Genomic DNA, 14,732 nt, shown 5'->3' with positions numbered 1-14,732 from the left:
ACTTGGGTAGCTTTACACAGTAAGGTTCTGATTGTTTGGAAGATATGGAAGCTTGGTTGTTAGTACAACTTGTTTGCCCTGTTAGTTGGGTTCTTACAGTGTTCTAAACCCAAACACATTTGATGTATGTCCAGTAAACTTCAGAACCTCATAGCCCTCTTCTGAAGCTCACAGTAACAATAGTTGGGTTAGATATTTGTGTTCATCCATAGCTGTGGGAGTATCTTTATAGCTGACCTTCAGTGATCCATCTGGCATTGCCGTGCAGCCCCTGTTTCTGTCAGTGAGGCTCCTGTGAAGGCTCTTTGGGAATAAACTAAACTAATATTGGTGGATTTATTTCTTTGTCTTGGCTGCAACTGCTGCCAAGTAAAGTGTAAAGCAGTAAGTGACATCTTCAAAGGGTAAATGCTAAGCAATTGAATTAATGGAAATGGAAGATACTTGCCTCCAATTGAATCAATTTTTCATCTGGTTGAGTCAATGGGGCAATGCCCCCTTCTGTTTTTAGCGGTCTGCTAAATGCTACTACTGCTAAACTGCCCAGAGAGCTTTAGCTATTGGGCATTATAGAAATGCAATAAATAAATAATACAGGTTAAGAAATAAATCAAACACTACTTAAAAGTATGCTTTTAATATTTATGTCTAGCCTTATACCCTCCTTTTGGACAGTATCCCAAAGTGTTGGTTTGTATGATCAACAGTATAATAAAGTAGTCATGCGTATTGCTGGATTAATGTTACCAGCTCTTAGTCTTATTAAGACTTTATTTTGCCACTATTCTTAATTTGTAGCTTAAAAGGAGTAAAACCTAACTTCTGTAAAGCTTCCCACCTGCAGGCAATTTGGTCACCCATAAGCAAATTTTACTCATTCTAGGTGACCAGGAAGTGACTGCTTACACACTGGTCACAAAAGTATTGAAAACTGATACAGTTGGTTAATGGTTCCAGTAGAAGCTCATGGCTCCGATTTTGGTTCTAGCACCTTGATGATAAACACATCCCATTGAAATCCTTGGGACTTAAATAGAACTTGCTTCTACATATGTCTGTATTAGAATTACAGCATAAAGTACATGCTCATCTAAAAAATCCCACTGATTGAGGGAGGTTGGCTGTGTTCAAAGAATTGCTGAAAGACTGGGCCTTAATTGCCCTTAGAATATTAGGTTTGATTCAGAGATCGCACAACTACACGACTGTTTTGGATACGGTATACAGACGTTATACAGATACAGAAGCAGATAGCCATTATCTGTTGACAGCATGGGCACGTAACAGACCACCTCCCAATCTGCACTGGTTCTTATGATTGTTATGCAGGATCCAACACCTTTATTCTCTATGGATCAGCTCAGTTTTCTCCTTGCACACAGCAGTAGTCTGCGATTGCTGGATCAGGTGATTCGATTGCTTTTAACATTTTTACACTTCACGTTTTTACATTTGTAAACTACAGAAAATGTTGGTATGAGAGAAATAATTGACCGTTTTAAAATTTTGAATACGGAGGGCATCTTGTTCATCTACTAGTGACTGAACAAATTTGTTTCTTGGAAATAATGTTATGTCTTGCTTTCCTAAGTTCCCAAAGGTTGATTACATTTGCAGATGGCTAAACATTAAAATGTAATGCACAAATTGCAGGTTTATAGACATCCAGGAAGTCTTTGTTGACTTAAGAAGTAAAATATATATCAGACTTTTGTTTTACCCTGACATAAACTTCTTCCTTGCAATTATCTTTCCAACACTCCAGTTTTTAAATATGATGTTATGGTCTTTTATTTACAAATGTTTTTTTCTTTGAATTTATGCTTCAGAAAAGTATTTTGATATGAAGAAGAACCAGTGCAAAGAAGGTCTGGATATTTACAAAAAGTTCTTAGCCAGAATGACCAAATTGTCAGAATTCCTCAAAGTGGCAGAGGTAAATAAACCCGGTAGCATCAGTAGTATTTCATTTAGCTCTCTGTACTGGTACAGTAATAAGTGCATATGGTTGCAATTCTCACCTCAGAATTTCCTGCAAACATAGTTGTTGCATGATTGTTGAATGTAAACATCACAAAAACTGTGTACATTTAAAGTTTCTATTGTCTGTGTTAAACAAAGCTTTTTAAAAAGTATTTACTGAATGTGCCTTTTCCAAATAGTGTCAAAGTTCTGACAAGCCATTTATGGCTATTTCTGGTATTTTAAATAGGTCAACGCTACATAAAAAATATCTTGCAGAATCTCCATATGAAATTCAGCATTTAGAGTTGTACCAGTTCAGAAAGCTCTCCATGGCCTCCCTGATCCCTTAGCTTTTATGTAGACATTCAGATCCACAGTTCTTTCTTTTCATTGCCACTGCATGTAGTAATGTACATTTTTTTCCCTTTTTTGTGAACCCAGCAAGTTGGAATTGATCAGGGTGACATTCCAGATCTTACTCAGGTCAGTGTACATTTCATATTAATTTAACCCAAGTCCTTTGTCCCTTTGTGATTTTTAACAGTTAGTATTCCATTCTATACATTCTGAGAAGTCATTCTCTTCCATATATGTTATATATGGAAATACATATCATTTTTCCTGTGACCTGTTTTGTTTGCATAAGTAGTGTGTTTGATCAATAACAAGATTTTTTTAAGTAGTCTTTCATTTTTCCCTGGGCTGTTTTGGAGAATATTATTACTAAAGACTTTGGAGGTTTATTTTTAAATCCACCACCACTACCACCACAAGGTTCTTCCACTGAAACACATAGTGTACCATGTCAAGACATAAGAATTCCTCCATTCAAATAACCATCCTTTTCCCCAGTTTAATCACCCAGGGCATAAAGGACTGTATGACTTCTTTCACATGCTCAAAAGGGCTTATTTCTCAAACCACCACCACCCCTTAGAAAGGGACTACAGCTCAGTGGTAGAGCACATGCTTGGCATGCAAAAAGTTACAGGTTCAATCCCTGGTTTCTTCAGTTAAAAAAGTTCAGCTGGCTGGTGATGGGAAAGACCTCTGCCTGAGAGAGCCACCACCAGTTTGAGTAGATAGTACTGGTCTAGATAGATATAAGGCAGCTTCCTATGTTCCTATGTTATCAAGGGATTTTGCTTTGGGCACTGGCAGGGGCAGGAATCAGCTGTTCAAAGGAGAAGTCATAAATGGGTACTTCCACAGTTGTTCTTTGAAGCCTGATTTGTTGGTTATAAAAACTACATGCAATTCTGTGAGGTTTACTGGTGCTGATACATCGGGCCCAGAATGCAAAAGTGTATTTAAAGCCATAAAGGTTTGGGGTATTTGCAGCCATAAAGCTCAGTAGCAGAGCACATGTTTTGCATGGAGCAGGTCCCACATTCAGTCCCCAGGAATCTCCAGTTATAGATCTTGTTAACAGGGCTAGGAAGGATCTGAGTTATTGGAGAGCCATTGGTAGTCAATGTAGACAATACTGGGATGGATAGATACATAGAACAATGTTCTGAGTTGGTGTAAGGCAGCTTTGTATGTTCATATGAACTGATAGATCTAGAACAACAAAATAGAGTGAAAAATCTTTCTTGCTAGCCAGCACAGAACATTCATATGTTGCAGACCATTCCATAAATGCCTCGGTAGATCCCTCTAATTTGTGCCTCTCTCTCTCTCTCTCTCTCTCTCTCTCTCTCTCTCTCTGTGTTCTTGCACTGTTCCAGCCTCTTTTGTTTCTTTTCTTACCCCACCTATGCTTAGCCTCTTATACCCTTTTGCCCATATCACCCTTTCTGACCCCATCATATCACTGCATCTCCTAGCCTCTGCAGCTGCTTAGCTCTCTTCCTTCTCTGCTCGACTCACCTAGAGGAACCAGACAGTCCTCACTACCTGTAGATCGCATTGTCAAAAATGCAGGCTCCTTGTCTGTGCTGCAGATTGGGGTGCCTGGTAGAGACAAGGGTAGTTCTTTGGGCTGCATGCCACCAGAATAGTTTCTTTTTTGAGATTTTTGTTTGGGGGCATTTTTAGTAAAAGCTGAGATTCTTGATCCTAAATAGTTTCTTTTTTGAGATTTTTGTTTGGGGGCATTTTTAGTAAAAGCTGAGATTCTTGATCCTAATATTAACCCTCCAGTGAAGTCATTCCTTAAGACTTCTGCATACATTGAACCTTAACCCAGATGAACTGGGAACAGTTGTATTGTACGACTGGAATGTTGGTCTGGAGTGCCATTTGTATAATGCAGGATATGGAAGGGAAAGAACAATGTAGATTTTAAAGCAAAACATGGAGAAAGGAAATAAAAATACAAGTGTTTGGGTAACCTTCGGTTTGTTTGATCCAGATTAAGTACAGTTAACGTAGCTTGGCTCCAATGGTCTCTGTTTAAACTAATTCAATATGGTGCTTAACTGATGCTGTATTGGCTCTCTTTCAAGCCGTTAACATGACACATCATGTAAATCAAGGCCACAGTGGTGTATGTGAGAGGAAACTTCATTAATATAACATCTAATGCCTTTGGAATAGGTCTTGCAAAGTAGAGCTCTGTGAGAGCTTACCAGTATACTTCTTGGCTTATCAGTATGCTCATTCACCCAAAGCTCATCCTCCTTTGACTTCATAATGTATAAATGTATTTTCTGTTGTCTCTTATTTTTTGGTTGAGGTGTGCTTCCCATCTTAGAAAGTGTAACTGGAGTATGTTAAACATTGAAATCTAGTCGATATCTTCAAGTGTTCCATCATTTATTTGTTTTACTAACTATAAAATATGCCTTTCAAATCTTTCCTCCTTGTTTGCTTTTTCATCACAAGTACAGACTACTATCATTGGGATACTGGGATTTCTGTTATAGCCTTAAAGCCCTCTGTGAGGTCTTGGTTATCTATTGTCGGTGTATTGGTTCTGGCTTTAACATATTCCTGAGAAGCTCGGCTTAACTCTTTTTTCTTGTTCTTTCTTTAACATTAACTAGTTATAGTATTTTGAAAGGATTGATTGGAAAGTGTTAACAATACATAATTTCACTACTATATCAGTCTTCTCTTATTTGAACACCTTTGTTCATTTTTCTTCATAACTCCATTATCCTGCTCTTTTTTCGAGGAAGTCACACTGGCATTCATGGAATTTTATCCTTCCAGCAACCCTGTGAGGTAGGGCTTGCTTGGTGTGGTGGCTTTCATCTGTGGGCAATGGCAGAAAAGTCCAAACCCAGCTTCACTCAACTTAGGTAGATAACATTTTAACCACCTCCCATATACTGTCAGTAAGACAAAGGCAAGCATACAGGTGTCTTCCTATTATGTGCAGATTTGGTTTTTGTCAGTATTTTTCTTTTGTATGTCCCCTTCTTTCTTAAGTCTTTGTTCCCATATTCAGAGTCAGTGTGACCTTGACAACTCAGTTGCTTGTCTTCACTTTACCTCTAATGCTTAGAGATCAAACTAGTTGCTTTTTCTTTTGACCTTGGTTGCCCAATTTGATCCCTTGCTAGGAGCTTGGCAGACCTTCAGAGCCCCCTCACCCCCCAACCCAAGAACTTAAACTGGCCAATCAAAGTAGCCAGTTTTTTTCTGGAAAATGCCTGCATGTACCCTTTTTGGGGGGAATGTAATACCTGTACATATGAGAGAGGGCATCCTGTAAAATGACATGCCAACCAGACAGCTTGTGAAATTCGAACATTATTTTTTATGAATTTGATATTCTTTTGCTGCACACATCATATCTTCTGATTCTTTTGTCGTTTCCTGTGCTGTAGAAGTTAATGAACTGTGGGCTGATGTTCCTTTTTACAAATAGATGTAAGCAATATTTAATTGAGGAATAGATATATCAACATAATAAAGGGAAAACTTCACTATGGGATTGGCAGGGCTAAATTGTACTCTAGACTGAGCCTGCGTTTTCAGATGTTCTACTTTTAGGGAGCCCTTTTCTCAGCATCATGTTTGAGGAATCTTTGCATAAGATTCTGGGGTTCACATGGAGAGCTGACCAGCCCATGTCAGTTCCATGTGAGCCCTACACCACCACCACACCTCAACAGTTCCATTTGCCGTGGTGAGTGTGGTGCTGTCCTCCCGTGAGCATGACGAACAGCCAGCCTTACTCCCATGGGTGGTGGTGGTGCACAAGTGGTAGTTGTGTGATGATCCCTGCCAACTCCCTAGCCCCAAAGTTGGGAGGAAGGCTGGGTGTCCGTAGGCAGCTGCATCGCCTAGGCCCCTGGAGTGCCTGGACCATGCAGGGCTGAACTAAAAGACAAAAAAAGCCCTGCAGCTCTTTTCTACTCTGGGGAGGGTTGGACTCTGCTGCTTGGAAGGCACCCAGCCTGGCACTCTTCCAGCTGGCCCTTCCCTTGGAAAAGACCACTGGATGAGTGTTTAGCGCTGCTTTTTGAAGGGGCTCGGGGCACTTGGAAGCAGCATGACCCCAGGCTGCCTTGCTCCCTTTGCTGGAGGAGGGGGTGGCGGGTGACGACAATGTTTGGGTTGGCCAACAAGGCCAGTCAAAAGCAATACTTTCTGCAACTGCACAGCAGCTCAGTAGCAGTGGGAACACTGTCTTTCAGGAGAGTTTGTATGCCATTGCTGATTTTCCTCATTGAGGAACTCCACGTTTTTCTGCAGTAGTTCCTGAAAACATCTCATCTGGAAGATGGTGGCAGAAACGATTAACAAACCTTCTGTCTGAATTAAGAAGGAACTGAGGGAGGGGCTATAGCTTAGTGGCAGAGCAATGCTTTGCATGTCGAAGGTCCCAGGTTGACTCCTTCACATCGCCAGTTAAAAAGGATCCTGTAGCAGGTGATATGAATGGCCTCTGGGATCCTGGAGATCTGCTGCCACTGAGAGTAAGCAGTGCTGGGTTTGATGGACCCGTAGTGTGACCTGATATAAGGCAGCATCCTATGTAGCTGGTGTTTTCTTGCTTCCTGTAGCATGTAAGACCATATTTGGCATCTTTCCCTGGTGGCTTTTGGAAGTGGGAGAGGCAGCAGCTGCTAAATTGTGGTGAGAAGTGGAAATGGAGGCTTTGAGGCCATTATTCCCCCTCTCTTTGTGAGCATCTTGCTCTGAGGTCTTAGATTAGAAGTGATCTCTTTGGCATTCAGAGCAGAAAAATGTGAAAAAGCAGTTTATCATTGAACATACATTTGATGAGAATTTTAACTTTAGGCTCCCAGCAGTCTGCTTGAAGCACTGGAACAGCATCTGGCTTCTCTAGAAGGAAAGAAGACAAAGGAACTTTCGGCTGCCAGCAGGTAATTGCCAGGTTGATTACAATCTGAGTGTCGATTCTTGTCCTATTAGAGGGTGGGGCGTTCCCATTTCTTTTATAGGCTTGTGTTTTTGTACTTTGACAGAACGTCTTCATTCATTTATTTAATTAAATGTATATCTTGCCTTTCTGCCAAACTTTGCCACTGAAGGTGGCTAGCAACATACTATTCTTGAATGGTAAGCCCTATAGCCGGATGCTTAATCCCAGCGTTGCCCCGTCCATATGGCAGACAGAAATGGTGTTGCTGCCAAAGAGGGCAATGGCTCCACGCACCAGTGCAAAGCAGACTATTCAACTTGAGTGGAAGATGTATTGAATTACAAAATTAGCCGCAGTCCCAAAGCATCCGCTGCTCTCCTCTGCCGTTAAGGGAGGGGAGGGGAGGGGAGCAGTGTGGAGTAGAGGCTGGGGTGGGAAAAGGAATGCTCCACCTCATCTCCCCTCCCCAGAAATCCTTCATGCATTCCTCAACAAATTGCCATTTGAATGTTTTATTAATAATATCTGGTTGCTAAGATGCTCATGTGTGTGCGCATTGCCTTCTAGAAAGCTTCAGCATGTGTGGAATTGCCCTGCCTTTTGAGATCTGTCCCATTATTTGGAGGCACTCTAAAAATCTTTATTTGGGTTGATTTTGAGTGATCAGTCAAGCTGGATCTGGTACAGCAGCGAAGACCGTTCTTTGGTCTGAGTGCTGGATTACCCTCCCAGATCAGTCTGGTGGGTCAAATCATGTCAGGGGGAGTTTCTAGTAGAAGTTCTGTCTAACCCAGTCATGAATGTTTTCTTTGACATGAAACTTATTTTCCCCACAATTGCCACGCTGAGAACTTTATGTTATAGGATGGCATACAGATGTTGTAAATAAATAAATGGCCTGTTTCTTCTTTCGCCCTCTTCCCAATAATTGTCCGGGTTTTTTCATAGAATCATAGCATAGTAGGGTTGGAAGAGGCCTACAAGGCCATCGAGTCCAACCCCCTGCTCAATGCAGGAATCTAAGTCAGAGCAACCCTGACAGATGGCTGTCCAGCCTCGTCTTGAATACCTCCAGTGTGGGAGAGCCCACTACCTCCCTAGGCTTATGAATAAGTGCAGCGTCTGCTGTAAACATAGATACTTTGAGATAACATGTTTTCCCACACGTACAACGTGATCCTGTGCAATTTTACTTGGATTAAGCCCCTCGCCATTGAATGGGACTTCTTCCCAGATAAGTATGCATAGGATTGTAAACTTACTTGTTTTATTTTATTTTATTTTAATTAATTTATTACATGTCTATACTGCCCAATAGCTGAAGCTCTCTGGGTGGTTAATGCCTCTCTGTCTCCTATCTTAGCCATGTTTAAAGTTGTGTGGTTTGAATTTCTTCTACCTCCCCCTTCCTAAGAAAATACCTAGATGATACTTGAGGGTTTCTTCAGGCTGAAAGATGTTAAGTGTGTGTGTGTGTGTGTGCGCGCGCATACATGTCTCTCTTTTCTGAAAATTTCAGAGCAAGCACTCTATCCAGTGCAGTTTCCACACTTGCCAACACGGGAATGTCCTTCAGTAAAATGGATGAAAGAGAGAAACAGCAGGCACTGGAGGAGGAGCAGGCTAGACTGCAAGCACTGAAGGTACTACCTATGGGTTTCTCGGATATGAGCTGGCCTAAAATGTAGAAGCTGATCTGGCTGCAACCTTTCATAGATCTCTGAAAGAAAGAGCTTCGCTTTTGCCATTATCCCTGACTGTGCTGATATCAGCACTGCTGTTTTGCCTTACAATTGTAAGTTTGTGGGTTGTATCTTCATAAGGTGAGTTGTAGTGTGTGTGTTCAGAGTTGCTGAGATCATTGACCATATGATACAGCCTTCATCTTCATTTCTACCCACGGTATATAAAACGTTGCCTTTTCTACAGTTTGGGTTCACAAGTCCTGCCAAAGGAATCATTTTCAGATCCCACTGATTTCAGTGGGGAAACAGCCAAGCAATCTCCATCGAATTCAGTGGGACTTGAAAGTGCTTAGCTCTGGCTGCCTCAGAACCTTCAAGCGAAGCCATGAACAAGCCAGTCCCACAGGTTTCAATGGAAAAGGGTTACGCAATGGCATCTTGCCGGATTGCCCTGTAATATGCTGTAGAATGGGGATGTGGGTTAATTTCTGCAAGGTGGTTAAGTTTTGGTTCCAGTGTACTTGGATTCTCTGTATGAAAATGCTAACACAGTGTAAACTTAATTTTTCTTAGTAAATCTATCTTGCACAAATATTTTGTAGGAACAACGATTGAGAGAGATTTCCGTGGTGTCAAATTCTACTCCTACGTCTGCCTCTCCGAGCACTTTATCAGGGAAGAGTGTGAATACCAATGCTGCTGTTGACCTCTTTGCAACACCTGCACCAACTACCAATAGGTGAGGGCTATTTCAATTCCAGAGCAGGTACAAAGAACCTATAGTCAGGAGCTTAATTCGTCAAGTTAAAACAACTTCTTGGCATTGGAAAGTATACTTGAGAGGGTTCCACCCTTGAAGGCAACCTAAGTACAGATTTACATTTTTAAAAAACAATAGAAATAAAGGTTACTAACTTTTGAGTATGCTTTTTAAGTCCAGACACTCATCAGGTGTTTGTCTGCTTTGTGTTTCACTATTTCATTCCAATTTTATGTATTTACAAGTGGAAACCCAGGACATCTTGTGGAAATTGCGGTGCAGGGCAAGCACTTCTTTTGCATAAGTGTTGTAGAATCTCATTTGCTGCTTGCTGAAGAGAAACTTGACCATAGTGCTACAAAAACAAAAGACATTTTCTCCTTTCTTCTCCCCCTCACAAACAGCTTTATAACCAACCAATTGAATAATTAGGATTGAGTCATTCATTTCCCCCCAAAAGCATTTGATTTCATTTGCACGAGTATTTAACAATCCATTCTCCCTTTAACAGTTTTTTTTAATGGGAAGAATTCAGCTGATTATCAGATGCTCTGCTATTTGGCATTATACAAACTCTACACAAACCTACATCAGCTCGAGGTTATTGTCTGTGTCCCTAAATCCTCCCTTATTTCTTTCTCCCCAAGGCCATTGTTTCAGTGAGGGAGAATGTGGATAACTAGGGACTCGGCTGCTGATCCTGGTAACCCAAGGTGGAGCAGCCAGCAGAGACTGCTTCACACTAGATTAAATTTGTTTGGACCATGGGTTATAACAAAAGCCGTAATATACAGAATATGGAATGTCAAGATCTGTACATAGCGAAACAAAGCTAGCCACGCACCTCTGGAATGAGTTCCCCACAGGGGTTTGTCCAGGCCCTTCTTCGCAGGTCTTCAGGAAAGCTCTGAAGACCCATCTGTTTTCACTGGCCTTTAAAAAACAAAACTATTTTTATTTATATTATTTTATTTTTTGCATTGTTTTCATCGTGTATGTCGCTTTGGGAGGGTCCCATCCTTTAAGGTGGCCTAAGATAGTGTTAAATAATAAAAATAAATAAAAGCCGGAGAACAAATACTGAAACCAGTCGCAGAGTAAAATGATCCAATAAAACCAGTTACTGAAAAGGTGCAGTAAAATAGGAGGCCAAAGGCCTTCTTGAAAAGGGAGGTCTTCACAGTTTGGCCGAAGGCCACAAAAGTGAGGCCCAAAGCAAACCTGTAGAACATAGCACAGGAACTAATGCTGTCAGAGCTTTGAAATGCTCTGTAGCACAGGAACTAATGCTGTCAGAGCTTTGAAATGCTCTGAAAAATGATGTGGAATTGGGTTCTTACAAGCATTTAAATACTTGTAGTACATACAGCCTATCTTAGATGATTTGTCGAACCAAACGTGTGTCATAAATCAAAGTTGCATATTTATTTTCTGCTGTCACTACTTGTATATGCAGATATTTCTAGAAGTTGTAGGCCTGAGTCTGAGCTTCAGCTCCTTCAGATGTTCGTAAGAGGATAATAGATCACATTTTGCTCAAGTATGGCCTTCGTATAGGTGAAATTCTTCTTCTTGAAACTTTCAGCATGCCCAACCTTTCTACAGATCTCTTTGATCTTCAGCCTGCATTTGTTCCAACCGTACAGAGTACTCCAGCCATAGCAACATCAGCAAGCAGTGCCTGGGGAGGTAAGTTAACTATTGCTGCTAAACAGAACTCACAGGCCTTGGAATTCTAGGAGTCAGTTATCTTTATCTTTTCAAATTAATTTGTGCTTAACTGAATGCACAGCTAATTTGTTGACATGAAATCTACTTCTCTCTTACCTTCATTAACAGCTGTGGCAGAGAAACACGGAGCAGATCATAACAATTATTTCTACGCTCCACATTTATTTTCCCCCATTACAAGAAACATGTCAGATTGTCTTTGCTTCTTTCCTCGTTGACCTGTACACATACCCTGTTTCTGTGGACCTGAGAGTTGTTCTTTTGACTAGTTTGGCGAGAATCACAAACTTCAGCAAACGAAGGGGGTCTGATCTGGGATCTGATGAGTACATTAGATAGGGGAGTTCTCAGTGTTTTGTTTTGAATGATTAACTAGGTATAAACGTGTTTTTCATAGTAAATGAAGATTGTGTAACTACGACAGAGAGGCAAGGGGTCATATTTGCTCTGTAGATAAATGTAACTGTGCCTCTTTTCATTGGTGACTAACATCTGTGTGCATACCTGTCATTGGAACTACGTTAGGGAAGAAGTTTGATCTACAAGGAGTTCTGCTGTTATAAATTTGGCTTCCGCATCATCATCATCATCATTATTTCCATTTCTATAGTACCAATAGCCAAAGCTGTCTGGGCGGTTCACAACAATTCACAGATAAAATACAACATGTTGTTGTTGTTGTTCAGTCGTTGAGTCGTGTCCGACTCTTCGTGACCCCATGGACCATAGCACGCCAGGCCTTCCTGTCCTGCGCTCTCTCCCGGAGCGTGCTCAAGTTCATATTCATTGCATCCGTGATGCTATCTAGCCATCTCATCCTCTGCCGTCCCCTTCTCCTTTTGCCTTCAGTCTTTCCCAGCATCAGGGTCTTTTCCAGGGAGTTTTCTCTTCGCATTAGGTGGCCAAAATATTGGAGCTTCAGCTTCAGTATCTGTCCTTCCAATGAGCAGTCAGGGTTGATTTCCTTTAGGATTGACTGATTTGACCTCCTTGCAGTCCAGGGGACTCTTAAGAGTCTTCTCCAGCACCACAGTTCGAAAGCATCAATTCTTCGGCGCTCAGCCTTCCTTATAGTCCAGCTCTCACAGCCATACATTACTACTGGGAAAACCATAGCTTTGATTAGACGGACCTTTGTCGGCAAGGTGATGTCTCTGCTTCTTACTATGCTGTCTAGGTTGGCCATAGCCTTAAAATATACAAAAATTAAAACAATGCCAAAATACAAACTCATAACTTGAACTATAACTTGAATGGCTTCATTTTATTAGCACTCTAATTAGTCATGTGCACAAATTTTATAGACACGCACACACATACTGCACATGCACACGCAGATGTACACGAATGAATACAGCTTGCATTCTGTGAACACGGATTCATCCCTGACTGGTGATCTGAGTCTGCTTCAGATATAAAGTGGGGATGGAATTCTCAAAGCCTGCTGCACCTAAACCTTGGCTTCCTCTGCACTAGAACGTTAGCTGCTGTTGTGTTGCAGACTTCCAGGTCCCAAGCTTCAAGGGGCAGGGGAGTTAAAAGTGTCCTACTGTAGTACCTTTCTCAAGGCAGTGGTTTTTCAGACACTCCCCAATTCTATGCCTAGTGAGATCTGTAGTAGACATCTGGTTCAGATACTTCATCCCCAGGTCTCTAGTTGCATGTAGAAGTTAAAGTTCAAGCTGACGGATCCAGTGTCCTTTTGAGTGCAGAATTTTCCAACTTGAGCATTCATGTTTACATATGATCTTATTATGCCTAGAGGTGAGGGTGGGAAGTAGCATCTGAACAACCGGTTAATAGCGCTGTGGGTTTTTCAGAAATTATTAAAATAGAACATTTTCTGGGGAAAGGTCCTATGCAAATTTGGCTAATTTGCACAGGGTAAGTTGCATTTGAAGATTTTCTCAAGCTCTAGAGAGAGGTCTAATTTAGCATGTTTATTTTACTTATACAAAACTAAAAAATGTACTCCATGCTAATTTTTTGTCCTAATACAAATATTTGACTTGAAATATTTGAAGGGGAAAAATTAAAGCACACCTAATGTGATTTAAATGTTGTATTATGTAGTAATTTTTACTGGAATATTTGCAAAACTTTGAAGACAATAGCATTTCCTTTCCGTTGTCTAAATTTAAGGGGAAACAAGATAGTGAAAACTGTTGACACACTAATAATTTTAGCAACTAAAGAACTGTGCATAATATGCTGAGACCCACCCATCTGTTTCAACACAGTTCAGCTCTCTTCCACTGAGGTTATTGAGGCACTTACAGTTTCACTGTCACAAGTTATTAATTCCATTTCACACTGAAACATGTTTCAGTGACATATACGTATTCTGTTGCATACTTGCTAAGGATAATTGCATGAAAAACATTAATTACAACTTAGAAATTGCCAAGCTTGCCTAATACTGTATTTGCAATTGAGTCCGTTCATTGTTACTAATGAACTTATGAAATGGAAAATTTTCCATGGAAAAATAAAGCACTGAAAGAACTTTTCCAGAAACTTTTCCAGCCCACATCACTGCCAGTTGAACTGCATATGTACCCTAACTATAATATAACTTTGTGAGCAAGCCAGCGAGGGTCAAGCAGAAATAAATGGCTCTCTGACCAACTAGCTAGATTTAAAGATTCAGAAGTATATTCCAGTGTAAGAATTCTGTTTTCAAAGCTGAGTGAGTTCCTTGTGTACAAAAGACAAAACTGGTATGGATTTCAGCGAAATTAACCTGGGTGAACAGCGCAGCGAAAAACAGTCATGCACAAAACTGTTTTAAATCCTTGTAACTCTGAATCTCTGAATTCCCCAAGCCGTGACTGTGCAGTGTGTCTTCTCTCAAGTACTACTTGTGTTCTGTTTTTTTCTTCTTTCCCTTTCTTACCACCTAATGCTGTATTCGAAAGGACCTTTCTCATCCACAAATGGTTGTGTTGGGTCTCCACCCCACCTGGACCTCTTTGATATGAAGCCGGTTGAAGAAGCTGTAAAAACTACCACCCCTTTTGTGACATCTGCCTTTGCCTCCAAACAAACAGTGGAACTGTTCAGTGGTAAAACATCCTCTAATTTATTTCCAAGTAGATGCTAACGATGATCCCAATATCTAATTTTATTGATACTTGGTTTCTGCCTTTAAGTTTAAGTTCAAGTTAAAACCACATTGCAGCTCCTAATTAAACAAATGACTGTGGCAATTTTAATTTGGAATGAAAGTAGAACACTATAGTGTGTGTTTTGCATTTGACCCAAGTTTCTGATAGTACTTAAAAAAAAGAAAAGAAAAGTGGGAGTG

At 40.7% G+C, this 14,732-nt stretch overlaps 1 protein-coding gene across 1 annotated transcript in view; it reads left to right on the top strand.

Annotated features, from left to right (window-relative positions):
• The window catches only part of LOC146338590 (phosphatidylinositol-binding clathrin assembly protein-like), a 60,972-nt gene that overhangs the window by 29,123 nt on the left and 17,117 nt on the right, over positions 1-14,732 (top strand). Inside the window, exons 7-13 of the mRNA XM_084814103.1 lie at positions 1,830-1,936; positions 2,407-2,448; positions 7,165-7,250; positions 8,769-8,892; positions 9,537-9,673; positions 11,280-11,383; positions 14,344-14,490. Coding sequence (XP_084670229.1) covers positions 1,830-1,936; positions 2,407-2,448; positions 7,165-7,250; positions 8,769-8,892; positions 9,537-9,673; positions 11,280-11,383; positions 14,344-14,490 — 747 coding nt within the window. The remainder of the gene's footprint in view (positions 1-1,829; positions 1,937-2,406; positions 2,449-7,164; positions 7,251-8,768; positions 8,893-9,536; positions 9,674-11,279; positions 11,384-14,343; positions 14,491-14,732) is intronic.

The sequence above is a fragment of the Heloderma suspectum genome, chromosome 9 (genome assembly GCF_057233095.1).
Source record: "Heloderma suspectum isolate Gila_16-S chromosome 9, 16-S_ref, whole genome shotgun sequence".
Classification (NCBI taxonomy): Eukaryota; Metazoa; Chordata; class Lepidosauria; order Squamata; family Helodermatidae; genus Heloderma; species Heloderma suspectum.
The sequence above is the reverse complement of the archived record's forward strand: the minus strand, read 5'-3'. Positions and strand labels throughout refer to the sequence as shown.